Source organism: Terrapene carolina, unplaced genomic scaffold (genome assembly GCF_002925995.2).
Source record: "Terrapene carolina triunguis isolate 2854851 unplaced genomic scaffold, T_m_triunguis-2.0 Scaffold583, whole genome shotgun sequence".
Lineage (NCBI taxonomy): Eukaryota > Metazoa > Chordata > Testudines > Emydidae > Terrapene > Terrapene triunguis.
Genome location: NW_020664934.1, coordinates 1,044,625 through 1,070,923, shown reverse-complemented (window position 1 = coordinate 1,070,923; position 26,299 = coordinate 1,044,625). Strand labels below are relative to the sequence as shown.

General features: G+C 40.8%; 1 protein-coding gene across 3 annotated transcripts in view; it reads right to left on the bottom strand.

The window, feature by feature from the left end:
* Window positions 1–25,522, bottom strand: part of LOC112112169 (SLAIN motif-containing protein-like) — a 116,453-nt gene extending 90,931 nt beyond the window's left edge. For 2 of the 3 annotated variants that reach the window (XM_029913325.1, XM_029913326.1), the window contains exons 1-2: window positions 23,349–23,391; window positions 21,513–22,244 (exon numbers count right to left, since the gene is read on the bottom strand). In XM_029913325.1, the coding sequence (XP_029769185.1) occupies window positions 21,513–22,222 (710 nt within the window). In that variant the 5' untranslated portion in view covers window positions 22,223–22,244; window positions 23,349–23,391. Of the gene's footprint in view, window positions 1–21,512; window positions 22,245–23,348; window positions 23,392–25,412 lie in introns of those variants that run through there. The other variant, XM_024207960.2, reaches the window with a different exon arrangement.
* Between the last annotated feature and the right edge of the window lie 777 nt (window positions 25,523–26,299).

Here is a 26,299-nt window from a genome sequence, read left to right as displayed (position 1 = left end):
GGGTTTGGATCTGTATTCACCAGGGAATTGGTGAAGAGTCTCTCAAGTCTACCCAGGGAAGGGAATTAGCATCGAGAGTGGTGGCAGCGGACCAGATCTAAGCTGGTAGTTAAGCTTAGAAGTTTTCATGCAGGCCCCCACATTTGTACCCTAAAGTTCAGACTGGGGAAGCAGCCTTAACACCCTGTTCCACAAAAGTTCCCTGTTTTATTCACACTTGAAATTTAAGGTATTTATGTTCACTTTTCTCAGTCTGCAAGACTGATCACCCTACAGTTTCCCATCTTTTCCAAGTAACAACTCCATTCACAAAAGGCTGAGAAAGTAATGTCTCTCACACAATCATGTTCACTAAGAACTCAAAGTAAAACTCCTAGCACAGCTATTGTCTGGCACCGTTTTAAACATACAAAACAACTTGTATTCTCTCTAATGGCTTGTCTACATTTACATTTTATAGTGCTCTAACTTGCTGGCTCAGGGGTGTGAAAAATCACCCCCCTGAGCGCAGCAAGTCTGAGTGCTTTAAAGTGCTAGTGTAGACAGGTTCCGAGCGCTGGAGGTGGATTACCAGGAGTGCTGGGACCACACTCACACTTCAAAGCAGCGCTTTGAAGTTTTCAGTGTAGCCATGCCCTAAGAGAAATGTCTACAGAGGAACACTGGTCAAACCTGGTTGCATATCAGATTAAACTTGTTTGCTATTTTCCTTTTTCATCTCACTGGAGAAAGGTTCAACACTGCCATCAACACAGTTTCTCAAAATAAACTAATTCCCGCCTATTCAGTTAGACCATCACCTAAACTAAATTAGAAAGACAAGGTGGGTCTTTGTTGGCGAGAGAGAAATTTCTGAGCTCTACCTTTCCCAGACCTGAAGAAGACCTCTGTGTGGTGTGACAAAGTTCCTCCTCTATCTTGGTGGGTCCTGTGCTTATTGGCGGATTTTCTTGCCTCAGAGATTCACCATGTGGGTTGGGGAACAGCCCAGAGACCTTCCCCTCTGGAAGAACCCACAGTCCAGGTCAATTGGGAGGTTTGGGGGGAACCCGGGCCCGCCCTCTACTCCGGGTTCCAGCCCAGGGCCCTGTGGACTGCAGCTGTCTATAGTACCTCCTGTAACAGCTGCATGACAGATACAACTCCCTGGGCTACTTCCCCATGGCCTCCTTCAAACACCTTCCTTAGTCTCACCACAGGACCTTTCTCCTGGTGTCTGATAACGCTTGTGCTCCTCAGTCCTCCAGCAGCACACCCTCTCACTCTCAGCTCCTTGCGCCTCTTGCTCCCAGCTCCTCACACTCGCACCACCAACTGAAGTGAGCTCCTTTTAAAACCCAGGTGCCCTGATTAGCCTGCCTTAATTGATTCTAGCAGCTTCTTCTTAATTGGCTCCAGGTGTCTTAATTAGACTGCCTGCCTTAACTGGTTCTAGCAGGCTCCTGATTACTCTAGTGCAGCCCCTGCTCTGGTCACTCAGGGAACAGAAAATTACTCATCCAGTGACCAGTATATTTGCCCTCTACCAGACGCGTGTACCCCACTGGTCTGTGTCTGTCATAGTGGCTAGAAAGCTTGTCTCTCTCACCAACAGAAATTGGTCCAATAAAAGATATTGCCTCACCCACCTTGTCTCTCCAATCCAGTGATTAAACAAACTAATATGCTAGCCCATCATGAACACTAGAAAACTCATTCTGCCAGCCATAATATTTCAGTAAAAATAAACTAAAAAGTTAATTGTAAAAACTATATTAAAAAGTAAGGCATTCTTTGTGATTTAAACAGTTTTGTCAGAACAAAAAGGATTAAATGCTATCACATTACTGATATAACAAGTGTGATGAGTTAACTTTTTTTGAAAAAGAGGCTTGTGTGACACATTGATTTTTAAATCTATTTTTACAGGATTACTAAGATTCAGTTTTCCAGTTTTATCCCGACAAATCGAACGGCATTAAAGGGTAGCTCAATCCAGTAAGCTTTGGAAAATTATACTACAACTATTAAGAGATACTGTAAAGATGCATAAAAAAACATAACTAACTTACAAGAAACAGGATATCCTTTGATTTAACAAGTATCCAAATACCGAGCATTAATAAGCTGCAAACAAAAATTATCTAATCCAAGCTTACATTTCATTGTTACTTAAGAAGACTGGTCCCACACCGAACTAGTTTTGCTATGGGATACAACTTCTGGAACCCTGTACTATTTATGTAAAGATCAAGTTTATTAAAGTTTTCCCCTGTAATTAAATATCAAGTGAAAATTAAAGTTTTTTTGGTAATTAAAAGATCCATCATAATTATCTATAATAGTAGTAACCATCCAGCCATATATTGTTAATTTGACGCAAGGAGTTGGAACTCATTAATATGAGCTGAGTTACATGGCTAAAGCTCTGTCTTAACTAAAGTATATTTATTTAGTTCCCTCTTTCAGTTTATACTTAAGTTACTCTTTCCCACACATAGCATTTTATAAAATGTGGCTCTAGTAAGGGAGAGTTTTAATTGTGTACAGTGAGATTTTTCTTCCAATATAAAATGCATGCTGTCTTATTTAAAAATTTGTTGGTGGGATTCTTTGTGGTTCAATCCTATGCATTAATAAAGAATATTCAGCTTTTAGTGACAGTATTTTACTTAGCCTTACATTTGTGGTAATCCATCAGAGAAGAACAGATGAAAATATACACCAGTGCCTGATTTTTGAAGTACTGCATCTAAATTAAGAGCAAAATGGGAATCTAGAAGATATCCAAATGACAAGTTCCCCTAAAATTTGCACTGATATAGACTGCTCACAATACAGTATCATCCAAAAAAATCTGATTTAAAGATCGCAGATTAAAAAAAAAGAAAAAAGTGCATTACATGTTGTTTAAGTGGATGGGAACTCTTACTTTGCAGAAAGACATAGTAAGATCATTGCCTAAACTCTAGGCAAGAAGTATATTTGTACAATGAGGGCTATAAATTTTAACACTAAAGTGGGGATGATTTTCAAATAAAGATTCAAAATTGTTTTGAGAGCTGCAAGTATTATACAGAATTTGTCTACAATTTAAACTGCAAAAAGCAGCGAACCTGAATTGTCAAGACATATGCTTAGGGCTTGTCTACACTGGCAAGTTTTGTCACCAAACACTGCCTTTTGGTGACAAAACAGCGATAGCATACACACTGCAATGGGACTTTTGTCAAAAAAACAAACAAAAACAAAAAAACCCACCCAGTTTTGGCAACAAAAAACTTCCACCCGAGAGAGACTTTTGTCTTTTTCCCTCCCTTTATTGTTGACAAACAGCCAGCGTGGACACCACGCATTTTTTTCCCCATTTTATTGGCCTCCAGAAAGTGTTCCACAATTCCCATGCTGTCACTCTGGGCAGCTGTTTGAACTCCACTGCCCTGCAGCCAACCCGCCCCTCCCCCTTGCAAGCACCGTGAATTTTAAATCTTATTTCCTGCTTGCTGGCTTCCCAGGTGAGCATGGCTGGCTATCACACCAAACACACTCCCGCTTGGACCACCGCTGAGCTGTTGGATCTGATCAGTATATGGGGAGAGGAGTCTGTTCAGTCACAGCTGCGATTGACCCGTAGGAATCGGGACACATATTGGCAAATATCTCAAGGCTTGTGCGGAAAGGGCTATGATCAGGACACGCAGCAGTGCAGAGCAAAAGATAAAGGAGCTGAGACAGGTGTACCATAAGGCGCGGGAGGCGAACCATCGCTCCGGTGGTGCACCTAAGACCTGCCGTTTCTATAAGGAGCTGAATGCTATTCTCGGTGGTGACCCCACCTCCATCGCCGATAGCCCCGTTGATACTTTGGAGGCAGCAGAAAGAGGGGGTAACCTGGAGGCTGAAATTCTGGATGAAGAAGTGGAGCTAGAAGAGGATGTGGAGCTCCCAGCGGGGTCGCCCGGTGAGGCAGCCAGCCAGGAACTTTTCTCCACTCCAGTGCTCTACAGGGAGCAGGAAGCAGATGAGATGCCAGGTAAGTTGCTGTGGCTTGTGTAGGGAATCAAAAAGTGGGAGGCAAGTAGCATTTTATGTGAGCTGGACATTGGCCTGTGTAGCCAATATGCATGGCCAAGCAGGTTGTCGATGGACATCGAGACCTGCAGGGAATCCTCCAGAGAGAGGCTCTGGAAATTTTCCAAGAGGTACTTGTTATTCCTCTGCCGCAGATTCCAAGGGATTGCAGCCTTGTTAGTTCCCCCATTGTAGGAAACTGTACCATGCCATTTAGTAATCACTGGAGCTGGGACCAAAGCAGCACATAGCTGAGCTGCATATAGATTGGGGTGAAAGCCGCAAATATGCAGTAGTTGTGCCCTGGTTTCCCTGCTTACCCACAGCAGTGAGATGTCAGCCAACAGGTTGGCTGCCTGTGAAAAAGTGTGAGATAATATTAGAATGAGTTCCCTGCAAATCTGCCCTGCAAGGTGTGACCCTTTTGTCCGTAAGCACAAACACCTTCCCCCCCCACTCCTGACACTCACCATGATTGGGGTGATCGCGGAGCAGTGTGCCTGCCTAGAATCAGTGAGAAAGTGATTGCTACTAGTTTCAAAAGGCCCTTGTTACTGAAATGTTTCAATCATTTGCTGGAATGTAACAATCCCTCTTCTGTGCATTGTCCACAGCAGCCGAGACACACCACGCACCTCTGCCGACCAACTTCAGCAGATAAGGAAGAAGCCGACATGCAGCAAAGACGACATGTTCAGGAAGGTGCTGCAGCGCAATGAGAGACAGACCAGGGAACGCAAAGAGTGCTGGGAAGCCGAAAGTCAGGACAGAAAAGAGAATGCAGCATTTGCTAGGCAAACGACAGAGTGGATGATAAAAGTTATGGAGGATCAGACAGAGGTGCTCAAGTCTTTGATACAGCTGCAGACTGAGCAGATCCATGGTCGACCTCCACTGCAGCACATGCACAATTCTTTGCCAAACCCCCGCCCCCATGCCCAGACATTCCTTTTCACTTCACAGCACTGAGTTTCCCCATCACTCCACCCCCTCTCACAGCTTGGACAATGATAGCTGGAGCTACACACAGTTGTGAGGTTTTACCCTTTTTAACAATAAATAAAGGCTAAGGTATTTAATGGTACAGCGTTTTTATTCTATGTTCTACAAAAGCATATAGCAATCAATTCACACTCAGGAACAGGCTTCTAAAGCATTTTGTTGCATGGATCTTGGGCCCCAAAATTGTTCATGGATGCACCAGGGAAGCAACTCCAAAGCAGACGTGTTAGTGCCCCTCATTGTCAAAGTGGTTCCTCAAAGCCTCTCTGATGTTAATAGCAGCCCTCTGGGCTCCTCTGACAGCCCTAGCATCCGGCTGTTCAAACTGTGCAGCCAAGTGTTTTGCCTCAGTGCTCCACACCTGAGCAAACATTTCACCCTTAGATTCACACAGATTATGCAAAGTGCAGCATGCGGCTATGATCACAGGAATATTATCCTCGGTAAGGTTTAGTCTGCCACTGAGACACCTCTAGCAAGCTTTCAAACGGCAAAAAGCACATTCGACTACCATGTGGCACCTGCTCAGCCTGTTGTTAAAACACTCCTTGTTGCAGGTCGGGGGCCAGGTCAGCACATAGCTCCAGGAAGGTTGCTTTACGCATCCTAAAGTTCTGTACCCACTGGTCTTCATCCCACACCTGCATGACAATTCGATCCCAATTAGTGCTTGTTTCCCCAGCCCAAAAGTGACGGTCTACCGTATGAAGCTGTTCTGTGAATACCAAAAGCACTGATAAGTTGCTGCTGTCCATATCACACTAGGGTGCCTGCCATTCATCCTCAGTCAGTAACTTTGCGAGTAACTCTGCTGTTATGCGCGATGTCCTCACAACAGTTAAACATCACATAGGAGAGAAGTGCGGGATCCATCCTCTCTCACTGCAGATGCTGGCACGCACTACGAAGACTGACAGTTGGAAAAACAGCACGAAAGGAAAGCCAGAACGCCGTGAAAGGAAGCCAGAAACCACTGGAGGACTGGGAGACAAAGCTGTGCAAGACAGGACATTTTGCACGTCCCAGGCTGCGCCGCACTCCATTTCCCCCCTCCAAGATGGTGTCGACAGGCACTGTGGGATACATACAACGGTGCCCCGAATGTGGACACGATCTGTCGACTCGCTTTGGCAACTTTGCTTTTGTCTATTTTTTCGTGTCAACATTAGTTTCGACAAAACTTGCCAGTGTAGACAAGCCCTTAGTTTTCTGCATTTCTCCTGCAGCAGCTGTTATCACCAACATCAGCTCATGCAGTGCATGGGTTACATCCATTATGCTCATTTAGATGTTTTTGAAATACAGATTGATGCAGTGGGAAAGAGACCCCCAGTGTTTACATTTATTTAACAGATTTTGATATATAAAATGTGCCCTTCCAGAGTGTTTACGGGGCATCTATATAGTTCAATGAAGCATGTAAAATTCAGCATGTAGTTCCCACATTTTTCTATTTCCAAAACCAAGTGTCCACCTCTCCTTAGCCAAAGGAAAGGTTATCATAGTCGGGACTTGAAATGTTTGCCCCATACTGAATAGTCTTCCAGATAATCCCTAAGATGACTGTACCACCAAGTATCACGCAATTTAAGACAGTTGTGTTTACTGTTGTACATACATCGAGTGAGATTTTGTGCCATACATTCAGGGTACCACAAAAACTTGTATGGGCTGCAGTGAAGGGGTGAACCCCTCCAATTAAAAAGTAATTCATTATGTTTCTCATATGCTTAAAAGAAAAAGAAAAGAAAAGAAAAAAAGCACTTTTCTCTCCCTGGCTTCACTCTACCTTGTCCTATAACAGACTAAGGTGCAGCTTTTCCCCATGGTGTCCCCAATGTTTTGTTTCCTTCTTTCTCACTACTTCCCATCCACCTCTTTCTCTCTCCCAGTCCACCTCTCCCCTGTAGCCAGCTCACTCACCAACTCTCACACCCATCCCCTCAGCAGAAGTGAACACAGCAGAAAATCTGCCCAGGATCTCAAGTTTAGTTTTAAATCAAGTTTTCCTGCTTGTTGATTTACAAAATCAGTGATTTAAATCAATCCATTCTTTCTAAAACTAGATATAAAACAGCAAGAAATGACCCAAAAAGGGTAGGATTGAAAGGTTGTGGGAAGAGATACAGAAGATGATATATGTTCTAACTACCTATACATTTAGCTAATTCCTTTGTTTGTGAATTCCTTTTATAAATAGTAAGTACAGAATTTGACATTTTTTGATGGGCAATGTAAGGGAGCAGTCCAGCAATCCTTCAACAGGTAAAAGCCAATGACTGCTACTGTCTATATTGATTTAGAAAGTTACTTGAAGGTTGATAACATGCATGGCAGGAAGCCAGCTTTCTCACAGACTAATTACTGGTGGTGCAAGCAGATATACCATTTTGAGTAGCTGTTTACAAGAGATAAAGAGACCCAAGAAAATGAAAACAAAAAGTGAAGCTACAGACTTCAAAACTATTAAAAGCGAAGGCTGTTGCATTTCACATAGTAACTCATCTATGAGCAGGATGTATAAAATGGGTCTCAATGTGATGTTATTTTTGACAATGTAACTGGTTTACAAGGTGGGAGGGACAGCTACCTTAGGACTTCAATGGGATACTACATAGACACGTCCGTAGGACTGGACCCTTATTAAGTTAAGAGAACAGAGCTGAAGTCGAGAATGTTACTTTAATATTCCATTTCTGATATTTTCATTTAAAAAAAAAAAAAACTAACTGCAAACTTCATGACTTTTTAGCATTTAAGGTTCCAAAACCAACCTTAATTCTGTCCCCTTGTTTCAATCAATGCTTATATTGGCCCCGAGCTTGCAAATATTTACACGTGTTTAAGCACCTCACATCCTAGGCCTTAGAGGTTGTTAGAAAAAATAGTTAAAGTCTACCGAAGAGGTCGTAAGTCTCGTAATTAAAAAATGTCAGACAAAATAAGTTTTCTAAAGACAAAACTCTTCTGGTTCAAGAGGTTTTAAGAAAGATAAATCCAAAGCAGAAACTACTTACCAAAATCTGATCTCTGAACTCCCACTAATCAATAAACATGCAAAAGACCAAACTAATGAATATTTATTTCTGTACATTTAATACTGCACAAACTTAAATGAGGGAACTTTTACTTTATAATTTGGCTTGTTTTGGTTATTTATAATAGGCAAGGCTGCTCCACACTTCCTATTAAGTCTGCTCCACACTTCCTATTATAAGACCCTATTTTTACTTGCTTATAACTTTGCCCAACTTCCGCCTTTGAGTTGAAATTTTCCATCTGGATGTCAAACTCAAGCTAAATTTTTCTGGAAAATTTTAGCCAAAATGGTTCAGCCATTTCCAAGAACAAGACTACTGAAAAATTCATTTTGCCCCCCATGTTAAAAATTTTTGAGAGCCGTTCTTTTAAATGCTCTATTGCCTCTCTGCTTTGGAGAAGGGACTTGAAATTTGGCAGGTGTTAGCCTGTGTGTCAAAGATGTATCTTTGGCTACCCTCATGAAAACCATGCAAATTATAACCCTTTTTTGGAAGGGGGCGGTGAGGGAGGAAACTGCAATTTGCATATGCTCAGTAGAGACTGATTTTTAGCAGCTAATATTTCCAAAGATTCCATTTTCACTGCATGCTCCATCCCCACACTGCTCCCACATGTGACTGCACTGCATACTGACCATCCCCAGAGAGTGACTGAATATGCACTAGCCTTGGGCTACAGGGGCTCAGGACTTTCCCTGTAATAGCTATTCTAGACCAGGACCAGGCACTTGAACTGAGTTCAGGAACCCAGTATCCAGGGGGAGAGAAAGGAATAGACTGGGACAAATGGTCTGTTGAGATTTGGAATTGGGGACGAGGGTGGGTGAGAGGGAAACTAACGTTGGAACAGGGCAGGCTACCACTGTTTGGGTAAGGCTCAGGGAAGAGAGGGAGACTAAAACTAGGGCCCTGGTTGGGGGGGGTGGGGGGGAGATAGAGGAAGAATGAGGGAAGGAGGGTGTGATGCTCTGTACCTTGGGGGAACACCCAGCACCCCCATGTTCATCGTTGTAAAATGATTGTGTGGTATCCAATGCAAAGTTTGTGATGTTGGGTGTCTTCGGAAGGCTCATGATGCACCGAGCATTTTTGTTATAGTGATGTTATAGTAATTGTTCTTACAGTAATGTTATAGTTTATAATGTCATGTATATAGTTATGAGGCTGAAAATGTGTCTTCATGGCTTAAAATAAGCCTAGGCTAAAACTCTCCAAGAGCAGAGAGGCAGTTCACACTTCATCAGGGCATGTATGGGACAAACCCAGCCCAGCCTCACAGGGACAAAGGACGCTAGCCTAGGCAGCAACAAAAGTATCTGTTGGACTCTCGAGTGAGTCACCCCCCTTCCCTTGGTCAGTCAGGGACTATGATGAGGTAATGCTCACCTGACTTTGAAGGGTGTGGGGGGGAGGGTGCAAAGCCAAGAGTGAAGAAAGAACATGATAAAAGGGAGACATTTGCCATGCTCTTCCTGTCTCTTCCACCTCCATCTACAGACACCACACCAAGCGACTGAAGCACTGATCAAAGGGGAGAGCCTGGTTGAAGGACAACCAGCCAGCCTGTGGCGAGAAGCATCTAAGTTTGTAAGGGCACCAAAACTGTTAAGATCAGCTTAGAATGCGTTTTGCTTTTATTTTATTTGACCAAATCTGACGCATTATGCTTTGACTTATAATCACTTAAAATTTATCTTTGTAGTTAATAAATCTGTTTGTTCATTCTACCTGAAGCAGTGCGTTCGGTTTGAAGCATGTCAGAGACTACCCTTGAGATAACAAGCCTGGCACATATCAATTTCTTTGTTAAACTGGCGAACTCATATAAGCTTGCAGCGTCCAGTGGGCATAACTGGACACTGCAAGACGAAGGTTCCTAGGGTTGTGTCAGGGACCAGAAATATTGGCTAGTGTCATTCGGTTGCACAATCCAAGCAGCTAACGTGCCAGAGGCTGTGCGTGAACAGCCCAGGAGTGGGGGTTCTCACAGCAGAGCAGGGTAAGGCTGGCTCCCAGAGTCAAGGATTGGAGTGACCTAGCAGATCACCGGTCCAAATAACACCAGAGGGGAACATCATAGAGGGGAGGAAAGAATTGACAAGGATCAGGTAAAGAGATTGAACAAGAAGTGGATTTCCCTCTCTTCCAACTCTAGATTGGATGAGAAGCCTGGCCAAGGAGACCAGGAGTCCGTGGGGTTGGAGGAGAAGACAGATTTAATGAGGAGCCATGAGGGGAGTGGAACTGGGACTGGGTGAGCAAGAATAGACAGACTAGGATTAGAAGCCTCAGGGTTAGAGACTAGGATGGCAAGAAGAATGAGACAGGGACAAGGAGCCAGGGGTGGGGAAGAGACAGGACTAGGATAAGAAAAGTTTGGAGAGGACAGGGCAGAAGAGTCTGTCCCCACTAGAGCACAATCCCTTCTGGAACTTGGAATGGAGCTTGAGTATCACCATTCCTCCGCTGTCAACAACTATCTGTGAAACCCACTAGCAAAATATGTCTCATCTCCTTCTAATGCTGGTCTCCAGAGAGGATGATCACCTACTATTGCTATCAATTACTCCATTAGCTCAAGCAACGGAGATCTGTGTAGTAGATCTAAAGGTTCAAACTCTACTGATGAACCATGCAGATGTAAATGTAATGCTAAAAAAATATTAAGGTTGCAGAGTCAAACACTCAAAAGTTAAGAAATGTCAGATTAAAGTTGCCCATGCAACCTTAATTTGGCCCCCTTGTGCACATACATTAGGATTCATCTTTAATTACACGATCGTGCATTATTTTTTCCACAAGACCCCTGCTTCATTCAGTGGACAGGATGTTCACTTAATAAGCACCTAACCAATATTTTTTTTTATCCTCATTGTTCAGGTCTTAATTACAGTACACTGTTCAAACCCTGCCCTGCTGTAAAGGCAGAATTATTAATTTCTTCATGGACATTTCTATGGTGCTATGTATTTTGAGTACTTCTCAAACATTAATCTATCTTCACAAAAACCGTGTGAGATGAGGGGGTATTAGCATCATTTTATAGATTAGGACCAGAGGCACAGAAATCCATTAATTCTGGGTTCCCAATTTGAGTGAGGACATGATTTTTCAGAGTACTTTGCATTATATTGCACTTTATATATTCACAGACAGTTCCCACTGACATCAGCTGAGGTTGAATGCTCAGTACTGATTAGTCAAATCAGACCCCAGGGTCTCAAGATGGGCACTCAGAAAATGAGAGCCACATAATTAGAGACCATCTCTGACAAGTTTGGTTTCAGTGACTAGCTGTGTAGCAGAGGCAGGGATAGAAACCAATTTTCCAGGGCAGAAGTTAACCAACGAAGATGAGAGCATCCTTTCACTTCCTGCAATCCCCTGCCTTACTCACTAGACACGGTCCAATTTCTGCAAGAAATGAGACAGGAGTCCTACTGACAACACCTTTCTTTGCTACACAACCCTGATTCATTCCCAGAACACTGTGTAATCCTGTGCACTGAATGAGGCAGGAATCCTGTGGCAACCAAATAGTATGTGATCATGTAATTAAGGACTGTATCATAATGCATACACACTAAGGGCCCAAATTAATGATTGCACAAGCAACTTTAATGCCGGCATTTCCCAACTTGTGGGTGCTTGTCCTGCAACCCTAATGTTTTTAATGCAGTTTTCTGTATGTTCTATAAAATCTATTTTAGAATTCCTTATTGTTAAAGTGTGACTCACCTCAGCATTAGACAAACTTAACAAGAGACCATATCAAAAGGATTGTACTAATCAGTATTCCTAAAATTATAAAAAACTCAAGATTTTTTATACTCATGAGACTCACCACCAATGCTACTGTATAACAAGATTTTAATGTATATTTTTAACACAGAACAGGAAAAAAAAGCCTATAGCTAATAGGCCTATAAGCCTATAGCTATAAAACAAGAGTTGAAGTAGATACACTGACCTAGAAATCTTGAATTTTTAATTAAATTTACTGCTTGAGACACACTTTGATACCTACTTAAATCCAGTTACTGGTACAATACCCTAAATTCAAAGTTATTTCATTAGCTCTCTTTTTAATCTATACATTTGATTATTGTTATGATAATCTATGGAAGTTTGCATAGAAAGCAACACATGCCTTATCACCCACACAGGAAAGCGCGTTTTAATATACAACGATACGTTTGGGCATACTGTTATTGGCACAGTGTGATTAGTCTCATGCTTTCAGTCATCCAAATAGTGGAACTCCAAGACAAGTCATCCCCCAAAATTGCTTGTTATTCTAACAGAATTGTTTGGCAAACAAAAACCTGAATGATTGAAACTATACAAATGATATAAGCTCATCAGTACTATTTCTGAAATCAGTACTTGTGGAGTTATTATACCAAAAAAAATAATCTCAGCACTGCATTGCTACATTTCCTAAAGAAGCTATTTTTAAAAATTCAGTTGACTAATTTAAGCCTCCTGTTGATGGCATTCGTGACACCAACCACATGGGAGACCCCCTTGAAGATTACAGGGAGTTGCCACCTTGCTTTAATCCTTTGAGTCTATTTCCAGCTTGCAGGTACTGTCAACGTCTTGTGCTGAATTCCTCTAATGCTCAAACAAGCTATAATATCTAAGCAGTAAGGGCAAGCTGTGTTCAGAATTTTAACATTAACCATTTTTTGTTATTTTCATACATACAAAATCCTCACACCCACCACACTGGCCAACATTTTCAAAAGTGCCTACTAATTTTCGTGCCTCAGATTCTGGATGCCCTACTTGAGATGCCGTAAAGGGTGCCAATTTTCAGAGCTGGGTTTCTCAGCACTTTCTGAAAATCAGGCCCCCCTTCAGGCATTTCAAACTGGGTACCCAAAAAAATCAAGGCACAAAAATTATATTTCTTGTTTTGAAAGTCTTGGCCAGTTGTATTAAAATTTAACTAAAATTTAGCTCTTCCCATATCCCACATTTTTAAGTTGGCCTACAGAACATAGGCTAGTGAAATACAAAGAGACAAGTCTGATTAGTTCCCTAAACACTGGTGATCTCTAATTTTTAGTGTGAAAGTATCTTCTCCTTGTCCCTCTTACTCAGACTTTTCCTTTTTCTTACTTTGCTTCCATCTTTTTAGGAGGCAAAAGATGTACCCGAGTAACACTGGCACACTTAAACTGAAATACCACCCTATTTATGCAGATGAAATGCCAGCTGAGATCAGATGTAGATAACTAGCTTTAAGTAGCTTTCTGGATTAACTACCTTTGTTCGCAAGTATAATGAGCTGAGGGGTGAAAACATTATCCTCACATTTGGTTTGAACAGTGGCTTAAGATGGTTACCACTAGCAGAAAGTGTAGCAATGCCAGTTTTCATTAAAAACTGTCAAATCCATTTTATATTTGGTGACAAATGTTTCTAACCCTATGAACTCTCTCTGAATCATAGGTTGTATGAGCTGGAGTTGTCAGAATATGTAGGCAAGCTCTTACATGCTGACTTACCCTATGGCACTACAGAACTGTGGTTAACACTGAAAAAGACAGTCAGCCTTCATTTTTCCCCTCTCAAATACATCTACCTGAAGCTGTGACATTTGCTTCCTAGAGTTTTATTTGTAAAACTCAAAGTCTTTGCAGTGCTTCAAAAACATCATGATTAAATGGACTGTGTGCATATGAGCAACCACACAAAGTTATATTACTATTCAAATTTAGCTTTTAAGACTACCTTGATCTTGTTAAAAAGACAGCATAAGATACTAATAAACTGACAGTATATGAAAAGGAATATTTAGCATAGTTCTTTAGTAGCATGAAACTAACTAACTGGAATCCCAAAATTTCACATTGGCAATCTAGGTACATTAGAATGCACTTCTTTCCCTACAACAATACAAGGAAATTCATGTACACACACTTCTTTGGGGGAGAAAACACCACAAGATATCCAACCTCCTGTGCCTCAGATCTACTAGCCAACAGCAAACAAGGGGCCTAATTCATTATTTCCCTGCACCTTGCAACCATTGTGCTACGTGGATGAAAAATGCTAGCATTCTAATTGCTAGCATTTTATACTCACTTTGGACCATTCTAAGTGATTAAACAAAGAACCTATTCTGATCCCGTTTATTCAAATAAACTATAAAACAAAAATAGTGTAAGTTTGGAATAACGCCACAGAAATCAATGGAATTACACTGGCGTAAGAAGTAGGGAGAGTTCAAAATCAGACCCAAAATGCGGGGCAAAAATGAAGTGGGCTATAATTATTAACCTGTATAGGAAATGTTTAAATTTGTCTGTTAATCTCTACATTACTGATTTTAAGGTTCAGATTTACAAAGAAATTTAGGGGCCTAAAGATGCAGGCAGCTAGCAGAATTTACAAAACCACATAAATAGGTTTAAAAAAATCCAAACAGAACCACAGCACTAGTACAACGCTGCAAGACTTGCATCCAAAAACAATTGTAGAGAAACATTTAAATTTCAAACAAAGAATTCACTGGCATTCTAAGAAGCTGCATAGAAATATCAGTCTTAGTCTATTTAAAGGGACACTGTCAGGTTCATTTAAGTTTATAAATCCTTGTTTTTGCAAAATATTTCTGACTTAAATATGTATAAATTGCATTGAAAAGTTACTACAGAGAAGGCAAATTCACCACTCTATGGAAAATTTGGCGCACACTGCTAAAATAAATTACTGAAACTGTGAGAACCTAACACTTATTTCCTTAACTTGTAAAATGCTCAGTGTAGATTTGATAGATATAAGCCTTTAGTTATTCAGTAAACATCAGACTGGATTAAAAAACTGCCTTATTTCTTTTAGCTCTACTTTAAATTTACATTTGTTCTGCAGATGAACTGGTTAATGAAACAGCCTAAAATGTAGTTTGCAGTGTAGTTGTCGGTCCCAAAAGCTTGTCTCTCTCACCAACAGAACTTAGTCAATAAAAGCTATTAATTCATCCATCTTGAATCTCAAAAAGATAGCTTGAAAGGAATAATCACAAATAAGTCACAAAGTGAACAAAAAGCACCACTACATGAGCACATTGCGGAAAAAGTTCATTACATTAAAAATGCTATTATATTTTCAACTCATCCTGTAGATTTTACATCAGGGTGGATTGATCTAAATCATAGTGATTTAAATCAGTGATCACCAAGCCTTGATTTTAATCAATCAACTTTTCCATTTCCAGTCTTCAGTTGTTTTCTAAAGAAAAGTGCATTCTCACTGACTGATATAACCATTAAAACATGTTGATTTACAACTAAATAGAGCCTTTCCACTAGATTTGGTACATCTTTTTGCTACTTAAAAGGGTACACTTACAACTATATACATTTATTCAAACAATTATATAGCTTAATATTTCCAGATTGTTATTAATTGTACATTTTTAATGTTAGAAAATTGTGAATTATATATAGCTTATTTACTAAATTAACTTTTGCTCATGATTAAGCCTAACTTATAATCAGGGGTATTTTTAGTAAAAATCATGGACAGGTCACAGGCAGTAAACAAAAATTCACGTCGTGACCTGTCCATGACTTTTACTAAAAATACTCCTGACTAAAACTGGAAGGAGCGGGGGGGGGGGGGGGGGGGGGGCCCAAGGGGGGCGGGGGGGGGGGGATTGGTGGGGCTGGGGCAGGCTCCCTGTCCAGCTCCTGGGAAGTGGCGACCCCAGCTCCCTAGCTCTGTCCCAAGCCTCAGTTCTGCAGCTCCCATTGGATGGGAACCGCAGCCAATGGGAGCTGCAGGGGTGGTGCTTGGCTGCCAGCAGAGGCAGCATGTGGAGCTTGGGGAGCTGAGGGAGGCGAGCCCCCCCTCCAGGTAAGCACCCCCCCCAAACTACACTGCTGGGGGTGAAGGGGACCCCGAGACTGCCCCAGCAGCAGCTGGTGCACATGATCCAGGGGCTGCCCGAGCTGCTCAGGCGGCTCCTGGGTCAGCCACAAGAGGCTGCTGCAGAAGTCACGGATTCCATGACATACACAGAGCCTTACTTATGATATGTTCTGACATGCTGCATTAGGATGGTAACCGGAATTTATTTTTATTAAAACAACCTTAAATGCTTTGGATACATAAACTTCTCTTATCAAAAGATTAATAATTTACATTTGCAACTAAATGATTTAACAGAGTGATTGACTGTAGTTAGTTAATTAAACTAATTATTTTCAGATCAGCCTGGGAAATTTTTCAAATATGCCTCAGTTTAAGTTGGCTAGAGCTTAAGTTCATACTCGCTTAAATCTCTTGAAAATGTAACGGTCTCCTAACTTATTTAGGCTGCCCTATTGTGCCATATTTATAAAGTTTAACCTCAAAAGTTAGAGTCAGGGGAAAAATGTCTTTCTTTATAAAGAAAAGCAGGCTTTAATTCATAGTTTTTGATAGAGGCTCATGGTTTCAGCATGTTTGTTTGTTTTTAAAGAGGTATTATAAGTAGGTTAGGCCTTAACATGCTTTGTGTTAAATTCAGATTTCATTTTAAACATAGTGCAAAGAACAAAAGTAAAAATTTTTTTTTTTTAAATCCACCCTGTTTTACAAGCAAAGTCAGATCTGTTAAGGGGTTTTAGAAGCAGTATTTTTAGTGGCACTTATTCCTCTATTCTACTTGAAAGAAGCACACCTTTGTGTCTTTAAAAGCACATATGTCACTGTTTACAGGAACAAAGTTAGACCTACCTGTTGTTTAGGTCCATAAGCACACATTCAGATGAACCAGGTAGTCTTGTGCTGAAAATGCTGGACTAGGATTCTGGAAACCTAGGTTCAGAGTCCCAGTTTTATTTCAAATATGCAACCTTGGAAAAAAGTTATTTAATTCTCTCTCTCAGTTCGCCTACATGTAATAATACTTCTCTACCTCACAGGAGCATTGGAGGAAAACAACCATTAAAGTTTGTGAGGTAGGTTCTAGAGTGATGAGGACCAAGCACGTACTAAATAGAACATGGTCATCTACATACCTATTGCACTTCCCCCATGTTGGCGGCATTTCTTCAAGTGAGTAAGCCCCTTCGTTTTCAGTTTAAACTAGGGCTGTCAAGTGATTTTAAAAATTAATCGCAATTAATCGCACTGTTTAATAATAGAATACCATTTATTTAAATATTTTTTGATGTTTTCTACATTTTCAAATATATTGATTGTACAGTGACTGTACAGTGCTCACTTTATATTTATTTTTGATTACAAGTATTTGCACTGTAAAAAAACAAAAGAAATAGTATTTTTCAATTCACCTAATACAAGTACTGTAGTGCAATCTCTTTATCATGAAAAAAGAACAGGAGTACTTGTGGCACCTTAGAGACTAACAAATTTATTAGAGCATAAGCTTTCGTGGGCTACAGCCCACTTCTTTGAATGCATATGAAAGTTGAACTTACAAATGTAGAATTATGTAAAAAAAAAAACCTGCACTCAAAAATAAAACAATGTAAAACTTTAGAGCCTACAAGTCCATTCAGTCCTACTTCTTCTTGTTCAGCCAATCGCTAAGATGAACAAGTTTGTTTACATTTGCAGGAGATAATGCTGCCCGCTTCTTGTTTACAATGTCATCAAAGTGAGAACAGATGTTCGCATGGCACTGTTGTAGCTGGCATTGCAAGACATTTACGTGCCAGATGTGCTAAAGATTCATATGTCCCTTCATGCTTCAACCACCATTCCAGAAGACATGTGTCCTTGCTGATGACGGGTTCTGCTTGATAACAATCCAAAGCAGTGCAGAGCGACGAATGTTCACTTTCATCATCTGAGTCAGATGCCACCAGCAATAGGTTGATTTTCTTTTTTGGTGGTTCGGGTTCGATAGTTTCCGCATCGGAGTGTTGCTCTTTTAAGACTTCTGAAAGCATGCTCCACACCTCGTCCCTCTCAGATTTTGGAAGGCACTTCAGATTCTTAAACCTTGGGTCGAAAGCTGTAGCTATCGTTAGAAATCTCATATTGGTACCTTCTTTGCATTCTGTCAAATCTGCAGTGAAAGCGTTCTTAAAATGAACAACATGTGCTGGATCATCATCCAAGACTGCTATAACATGAACTATATGGCAGAATGCAGGTAAAACAGAGTAGGGGACATACAGTTCTCCCCCAAGGAGTTCAGTCACAAATTTAATTAATGCATTTTTTTTTTTAACAAGAGTTATCAGCATGGAAGCACATCCTCTGGAATGGTGCCGAAGCATGAAGAGGCATATGAATGTTTAGCATATCTGGCATGTAAATACCTTGCAATGCCGGCTACAAAAGTGCCATGCAAATGCCTATTCTCACTTTCTGGTGACATTGTAAATAAAAAGAGGGCAGCATTATCTCCTGTAAATGTAAACAAACTTGTCTGTCTTAGCGATTGGCTGAACAAGAAGTAGTACTGAGTGGACTTTTAGGCTCTGAAGTTTACATTGTTTTGTTTTTGAGTGTAGTTACGTAACAACAACAAAAAAATCTACATCTGTAAATTGCACTTTCACGACAAAGAAATTGCACTACAGTACTTATATGAGGTGAATTGAAAAATACTATTTCTTTTGTTTATCATTTTTACAGTGAAAATATTTGTAATCGAAATAATATACACTTTGATTTCAATTACAACACAGAATACAGTACATATGAAAATGTAAAATAACCCAAAATATTTAATAAATTTTCATTGGTATTCTATTGTTTAACAGTGTGATTAAAACTGCAATTAATCGCGATAATTTTTTTTTTGAGTTAATCGCATGAGTTAACTGCGATTAATCAACAGCCCTAGTTTAAACTGATTTTTACCGAAAAAATCCTAGGTTTTACAAAAGGTATTATTCTTTTTTTCCATCCCAATTTTCATCCTACTTTTGTATCATTCAAATATATGTAAAAAAATAACTTGTTTTATTAGGAAGACAATACATTGCATGAGATATATGTTTTACGATAATACATTAATATTTGAACCGACTAATGAATCTCACACCCATTTCAAGCTGTTAGATAATGGTTTAAAGATCTGACACACTAAATTGGGAAGAAAACGAAAATCTGTATCAGAATATGTTTCAGAACACAAGGAAGTATTGGAAAGTTTTAAAAAAAACAAAAGCAGGAGAAAAGGGTGAAGTTGAGTGTATGAGCTGCAAACAGTGTAGCCCAATTTATACAATGTAAATATTTACAGGCTAATAGTTCTAAATCTAAATAGTGAACTGTTTATTCAAATGAAAAGTTTTATTTGGGGATTAGAGATATATTGTTTTCTTAAACTCAGAGGTGGCATTGTGTTTGAGTTCTGTTTTAGTTCTGCAGCAAACCACACTGAATTCCGTTCACCAAAGCTTTAATCTGCTGAATACATTTTTTCCTGTCCTTCCGTCCACCAAAATAAACCCTGATATTAACCCAGAAAAATTAATAGTTTTTTGCACCTATTTTACCTGTTTTTGTTGTAGTAATAAACACTGATAAATTCAATAAAATAAAAACAAAAGGCCCTAGAAGTGAGATATTCAGTACACAAGAACCCTTTGAAAGCCCACAGAGGTGTCAGAGATGTGTTTTTGTTTGTTTCTTAAAAAAGGTTCAACGGGATATTTACAGGTTTTGGTGAGGGTAGATTTAGGGCCCAACAACCTTGATAGTTAACACAAATTGTCATCTACTGCACTGAGAAAAAATAAACATATTTGCTTCCAGTTATAGTAATCTTAGATGTTGCTTGTAATTACATTGGATAAAAAATTTTCATATGGAACTGTGAGTCCCTTTAAAAGTGAATGTTAATCATACATTTGTCTTCTTTAACTGTTCCTTGTTTGTGTAGGTAAGATTTTGATCATACACTGGTATCCGATTGAAAATGATAAATTCCTTCATTACACTAACAACGTAATGGACTTCACAAGGCTGATTTATAAACATTAATATCGGAGTGTATGTACACAATTCTCTGTAGCACCTTTTCATTTTTGTTATACGCATTTGCATGTGGAGCCTGATCTATATTGTCCTGGTGAAGAAGTCAACTAAAGTTAACGTTTCTTGCATTGATTTGTCTTGACTGCCAAGTGCCATTTGCTAAACATGCACCTTACTCAGCACTTGCCACAAGTGCCACAAAAAAATAACTTTAATAGTTTCACATTCCAATAAATGTTTCTCATTTTTAAGAAATCTGATCACACATTTTTAGGCATTCTGAAGGTGTGGACAGTTGGATTATAAAGTGACAATCAAAACTGGCCAAATGTTTAGGCTTCATAAAATAAAAGTTTCACAGAAGCTAAGAATACCAAAAATATTTTCAACAGGGAGATAACCAATGGAAAAGTTTTTAAAGACATTGCAGCATTGCACTAGTACACAAGAACCTGAGAAATGCAAGAAGAAATTAGATTAGAAGTATTTTTTAACTAGATAGAGTCTTTTCCGCTCCTCAAACTAGCAAGAAGAGACAGTAGTGCCATGTCATTTGAAAGATAATTGTTTCCCTGTATATTTATAATCAAATCTCAGATTCGAACTGTAACTGATGTCACTAAGGTATTCATCTCCATACTAGTGGTATGCAAACAAAAATGTTTATATATTTCTTAAGTTATTTTTACAAGTATAAACTCTGTTTAGAACTCATTAATTTCTAAGGGGTTTGTTTTGCCCTGAGCACATATTCTGTAATAGGTATCTTCACTACAGTGTTGATGTCTGGTCTACTTGCAGATACATAACAGTAAGAAAGCCACATTAAACATATCTAACATTCTGTGAATGCAGTGAATGAAGTCTTAAGATACTCACAATGTGCCTTACTTCTAAGTCAAGGCTACTATTGAGGAGTTGGAATTAGTTCTGAATGTTATCTTGTTTAGCAAGCAAAAGTGAAATTGGCAAGCATGCACAAAAAAACAAAAAGTAGAGCGGGACAATTACCTCCCGTCTTACATACAACACTCCTGTTCGTACACCCCATGTGATATTGGCTTTTTTTTGCAACTACATTATAACCCCCAGATCCTTCTCAGCAGTATTACTGCCTAGCCACTTATTCCCCATTTTGTAGTTGTGCTTTGATTATTTCCTTCCTAAGTGAAGTACTTTACACTTGGCTTTATTGAATTTCATCTTGTTGATTTCAGACCAATTGTAGTTAGTCTAAATGGTCAAGGATAGAAATAGTCTGTTTATGCTCATTTCATTCCGGCACAGGACTCTTGTAAACAAATAGCTAACATTAACACCTTGATACCAGCTCCAGAAATGAAAATAGTGTACACTGTTCCATGTTAAAAGGGAATCAGATGAATAATGTTTAACATGGGAATTCCAACTGTAGTCTACATTCCAGAACCTTTATAATACTCAGAGCTTTGACATACATACCAGCTGTCCTCTTCATCACTGCAGTTCCCAAGTTCTAGCACTTCCACTTCATCCAAAGCAGTATCATTCAAGAAGCTTCCTAAATCTCCACTCTCTTCATTTGGATTCTGTTCACTCATTTTTACGGATGGATGAATACCTATGGTGATTAAGTCTTCCACAAGTTCTGTGCTGCTACTCCTATCCAGACTTGAAGAACAGCTGACATTAACATCATTCTGCATTTCTGCATCATTCATATATTTTGAGTTGGGAGACACTTTCTCAGTAATACTAGAGCGGCTATAATGCATTTGTATATCCACATCTTTTTTTAAGCAGTCACTCTCTTTCACCTCTCTTCTTATTTTACTTAGTTTGTCATGTACATCTGCCATTATCTGTAATTCTTGCTTCTCTGTTATAGTGTTGATGCTATTGTTAATTTCCATTCCACTGAGCCCTGAGTTATGATTATTCACACCCGTGTTTGTTTGTGTATTTGTCCCTAGCACATTTCTGTGGCTCCTAGTTCTCAGCTGCTGATTCTGGATCTCAAGTCTTCTCACTAGTTCCTGCAGCTTTCGCACCTCCTCCAACTCTGGGTGCACCTGATCAGTACCTGGTTCTGTCTCAGATCCCATTGCAGAATTCTCTGTTGAGCCCCGCCCCAAGTCAGGTTCAAGGGCATGGTCCTGCTCTATGACTGGAGCACTCCCAGGAACTACCATTTTCGAGACACACACAGCCTCACTGTAAGACATCAAAATATAGAAATTTAAGTGCATAAAGATGTACAATATCATTTTAAAATAAAGCATGGTTTTAAACAAAAATCCTGACATTTTATAAGCTGAAACTAATGACCTTGGGGGTAGGATAATGTTTACATTTGAAGGCTATATGCTATAGACTAGATCCACCAAAATCAGTTTAAGTACATTAATCCAATGTTGGCTTCAAACATTTTCCAACCACAACATAAGCTTATAAATTCATTGAAATAACTGGATATCACTAAGAGATTCAGAAGCAAAGTATGCCTATCTTTGTTAGATATATTAAGGTGAACTTGTGTGCAGTTTGGCCCCAGACATATTACAGAGCATATCCTTTCAAAGTACTTAGTTTGCGCAACTATTGTTAGAAATTAGATTAAACCAGTTTCCTTGCATGCAGTCATTTACAGTAGTTTAGTTTCCATCTGTTTACATACAAATACATTGAAAAAAAAAAAAAAAAAAACACTGACTGAACAAAGTCAGGAAGTAGAGCGAGATGCTCATCTCAGACAATGGAAAACATTAAGAAAATGGTAAAAAACACTTTGTACAAGAGTTAACACTAGAAAAAACACTTCAGAAAATATTTCTATTGGCTCTGGTAAAAGGTGATGCACTAACTATATTAAATCAGTAATAACAGCACCTCAGTTATTGTGGAACACATGAAAGTAATCATAAGTAATGTTTTTACTAGCATGCTTTTCTTGTTGCAGTGGAAAAATTTAAGAGGCAAACTCTCTGATCAATAAATAAAATATCAGTGAGGAATAAAATATCAGACCTCATATTACAGACTCCAATACGTTTTAGGAAGATAAATATGTGCTGTTCTTGAGTTAAGTGCTATTGTCTGTTTTCAAGCAATTATGGTGGTTGTGTTGACTAAAAAAAGGGTGTGTATAGAACGGTCAGCCCTAAATTGCACATATGCAGACTTGAAAAAGTAAACACTAATGCTAGAAAACATGCATCCTGCACTTTCATTACCACCATTTCATACTTCTTAACCAATCATAATTATAACTATACAAAGAAAATTACACAAAAAGATATGAGCTGCATATTTACTTACTGAAGTCATCCAGAAAATCTTCTGCTTTTTCCCTGCGCAAACTTTGAAACATAAAAGAACAGCCGAATTAGTTCCAAAACTGACCCTTCATTTAAAAGCCTCCCTTGTAATTTCAAGTTAGTGTCCCATGATACAGCAAGCAAACACACACACACACACACACAGAGGACAATTCTGGCCACGTCTATTTTATTGTGGGGGGCGGGGGGGGGAGTTACAACCAACTTGAATTCTAGTCAATTAAAACACACACTGACACCGTTTCAGGTGCTACATCTGTACTGAGAATCTAGGCCAATTTTTGTGGTTTTACAGTCAAGTTCTCTCCCTCTCTCATCACTCCTCTGGAGCTGCCTGAAAGACCCACAAAAAACAAGGGAAACTGCAGAACTATATAGAGGAAACAGTGAAAAAGACTACACAAAGTGCAGTCAAATGCATAAAGTAAACAAACTGGGGAAAAAACAGAAAATTGTTTTCCTTCTAATATCTCGGTTACCTTATGTTATTTGTAACAACAGTACTTAATTTCTACAGGAAAAAGAGTGTGGGGGAGGGGGCTGTTTGTTTTTAAGTTCATGTTGCCTTTTCCCCCTTGATTATCTATACACAAGATGAACATTTAAAGTTTAGAAACAATACCTCAGTCTAAAGGCTTTGAACAAAAGGATGCTACAAGTGAACTGAATTCACTTTAAACAGTACTACTTAAAAGTTATGCATGATGAAAAATGGTACTGAGGTTGTTTTGGCTAGGGGAACTCAAACTTATTTGAGCTACAAAGCAATCCAATACCCAGTAACAAGCTTAGATCAAAAGTTTCTCTACATAAAGATTCGCCTCTTCTGTCAATCCATTTGATCACTGAGAAAAAAACAAGTTATTTAAGAGGCTCTTAATAGGTATCGTTCAGCGAGGCACTGAGGGAATCAGCATCAGAAGGGAATTTAAAGCTTCCACTCTCACAGCAGAACACAATGAACCAAAGGGAAAAAATAAAGAGCTTTGTCACTTGCATAATCAACTCCATCAAAGACTAAAGGAAATAAAGCTAGATTTTGTTTCACTGGGAAAAGAGGCAAACAGATTAAAGAAACATTAGCCCTTCCACAAACAAATCAAATCTAGAGATCACAGGCAACTACCAAATAAGCAGTAGTAGTAATATAGTATAAAAACAAACTGTTTTTTTTAAACCCTACAGTTCATTACTAAAAATCATTAGCCATAAAATAATGATTTAGATAGTCTGAAAAGCAACATCTGGATTTTAACAGCGACAGCAGGGAGATGGACTCCCCCGTGATAAGTGACAAGGGGGACAGCAGAAATGAACAACTGCCTAGGTTTCCCCACCCCCAGCATCAGCAAGGTCATTTCATAAAGAGCCCTTCCTCTTGAAGACAAACGCAAAACCCCCTTCCTTTGGGCAAAGATGCAGCGTTTAACCTAAAAAAGCAGGCCAGTGTGCTTGCATTTTTCAGCCCAGTGCATTGCCTTTCCTGCAAACCTGTCCCCAACCTATCCAGGGGGTTGATAGTAATACAAAACCAAAGGCAAGAAACGAAACCACCACTCACTACATGCCCTGCATGAATCCGGATTCACCACCTCTCTAGGGAGACACACGGCGACACCACGCCCGATTGCACACACGCACCCCCTGATGGGCAGGGAGGGATGGACAGCTCCGGGAAGGAGCCCCGGCCTGCTTTGCTGGCCACACAATGACACCAGCCCGTGTCCAATGGAAGAAATAGGTCGGGGAGAACTAAAATGGGGTGCAAGTTCCAAGAGGGGACAGCGTGAAAAGCACAAACCCCTTAAACGGGGGCGGGGAATCCCCAGGGGCCCAGCAAGGGGGGGGAGGGAGCCCAGGAAGTGGGGAGCCCTGTGGGGGCGGGGGGGGCCGCTGGAACCCGCGAAAACTGGGGGCCCACAGGGGGCGCTGCACGGTGGGGCGGAGCCCGTGGCTGCTGCGGCAGCCCATGAAGCGGGGAACGAAGGCCGCGGCGCTGGCTGTGTGAGGAGGGGGGGAAGAGCGGCCTCCCCACACACGGTACCTGCTGCGCTGCCGGGTCCGAGACTCCCAGGCTCCCACCGCTGCCGCCTTTCCCCAGCTACGGTTGGAGCCTCTTTCGCTCCTCGAAGGGGGAGTCTGCAGCGCGCGCATTCGAACCCCGCCCCGCCTCCTCCTCGGCGTGCGCCCCCACACAGCCGCCAACCGAGTTGGCGCAGGGGTAGTAGAGCGGAGCGCGCTCAGGCTGCTGCGGCGGGGGCAGGCTCTGCACTGAGTTCCCCCTGTGCATCAAGGGCTGCATGAAAGCGAAATGGTTGCTGGGGCCCCGGCCTAGCCAGCGACCTGCGAAGCTGTATGCAAATTATGGAAATCAGTATTCAGATATTATGCAAATTGCTGTGTGAACCGTGCTTGTTTTTACACTTTCTTTTGTGGAGTGTGCATGCATGTTTCTATGTGCCCTGGGGTTACCAACTTTCTGATTGCAGAAAACCAAACACCATTGCTCCGCCCCCTGCCCCACACGTCTCTAAAGCCCCGCTCCCACTCACTCCATCCCCCCTCCCTCGTTCGATCTCCTTCACCCTCGCTCCTTTTCACCAAGCTGGGGCAAGGGGTTGGGTTGCAGAATGGGGGGGAGGCTCCTTCTGGGGATACAGGCTGTAGGGTGGGGCCAGGGACGAGGGGTGTGAGATGCAGGAGGGCGATCCGGGATGGGGGGTGGGCTGAGGGGTTCAGAATGGGGGGGGTGAGGGCTCCAGCTGGGGGTGTGGGCTCTGGGATGGGGCTGAAGTAGGGTTACCATATGTTGTGCCTCCAAATGGAGGACACTCCATGGGGCCCCGCCCCCCGCCCCCAGCCCCGCCCACGCCCCTGCCCCAACTCCGCCCCCTCCCTAAAGTCTCCGCCCCCTCCCCTGCTTCCCGCGAA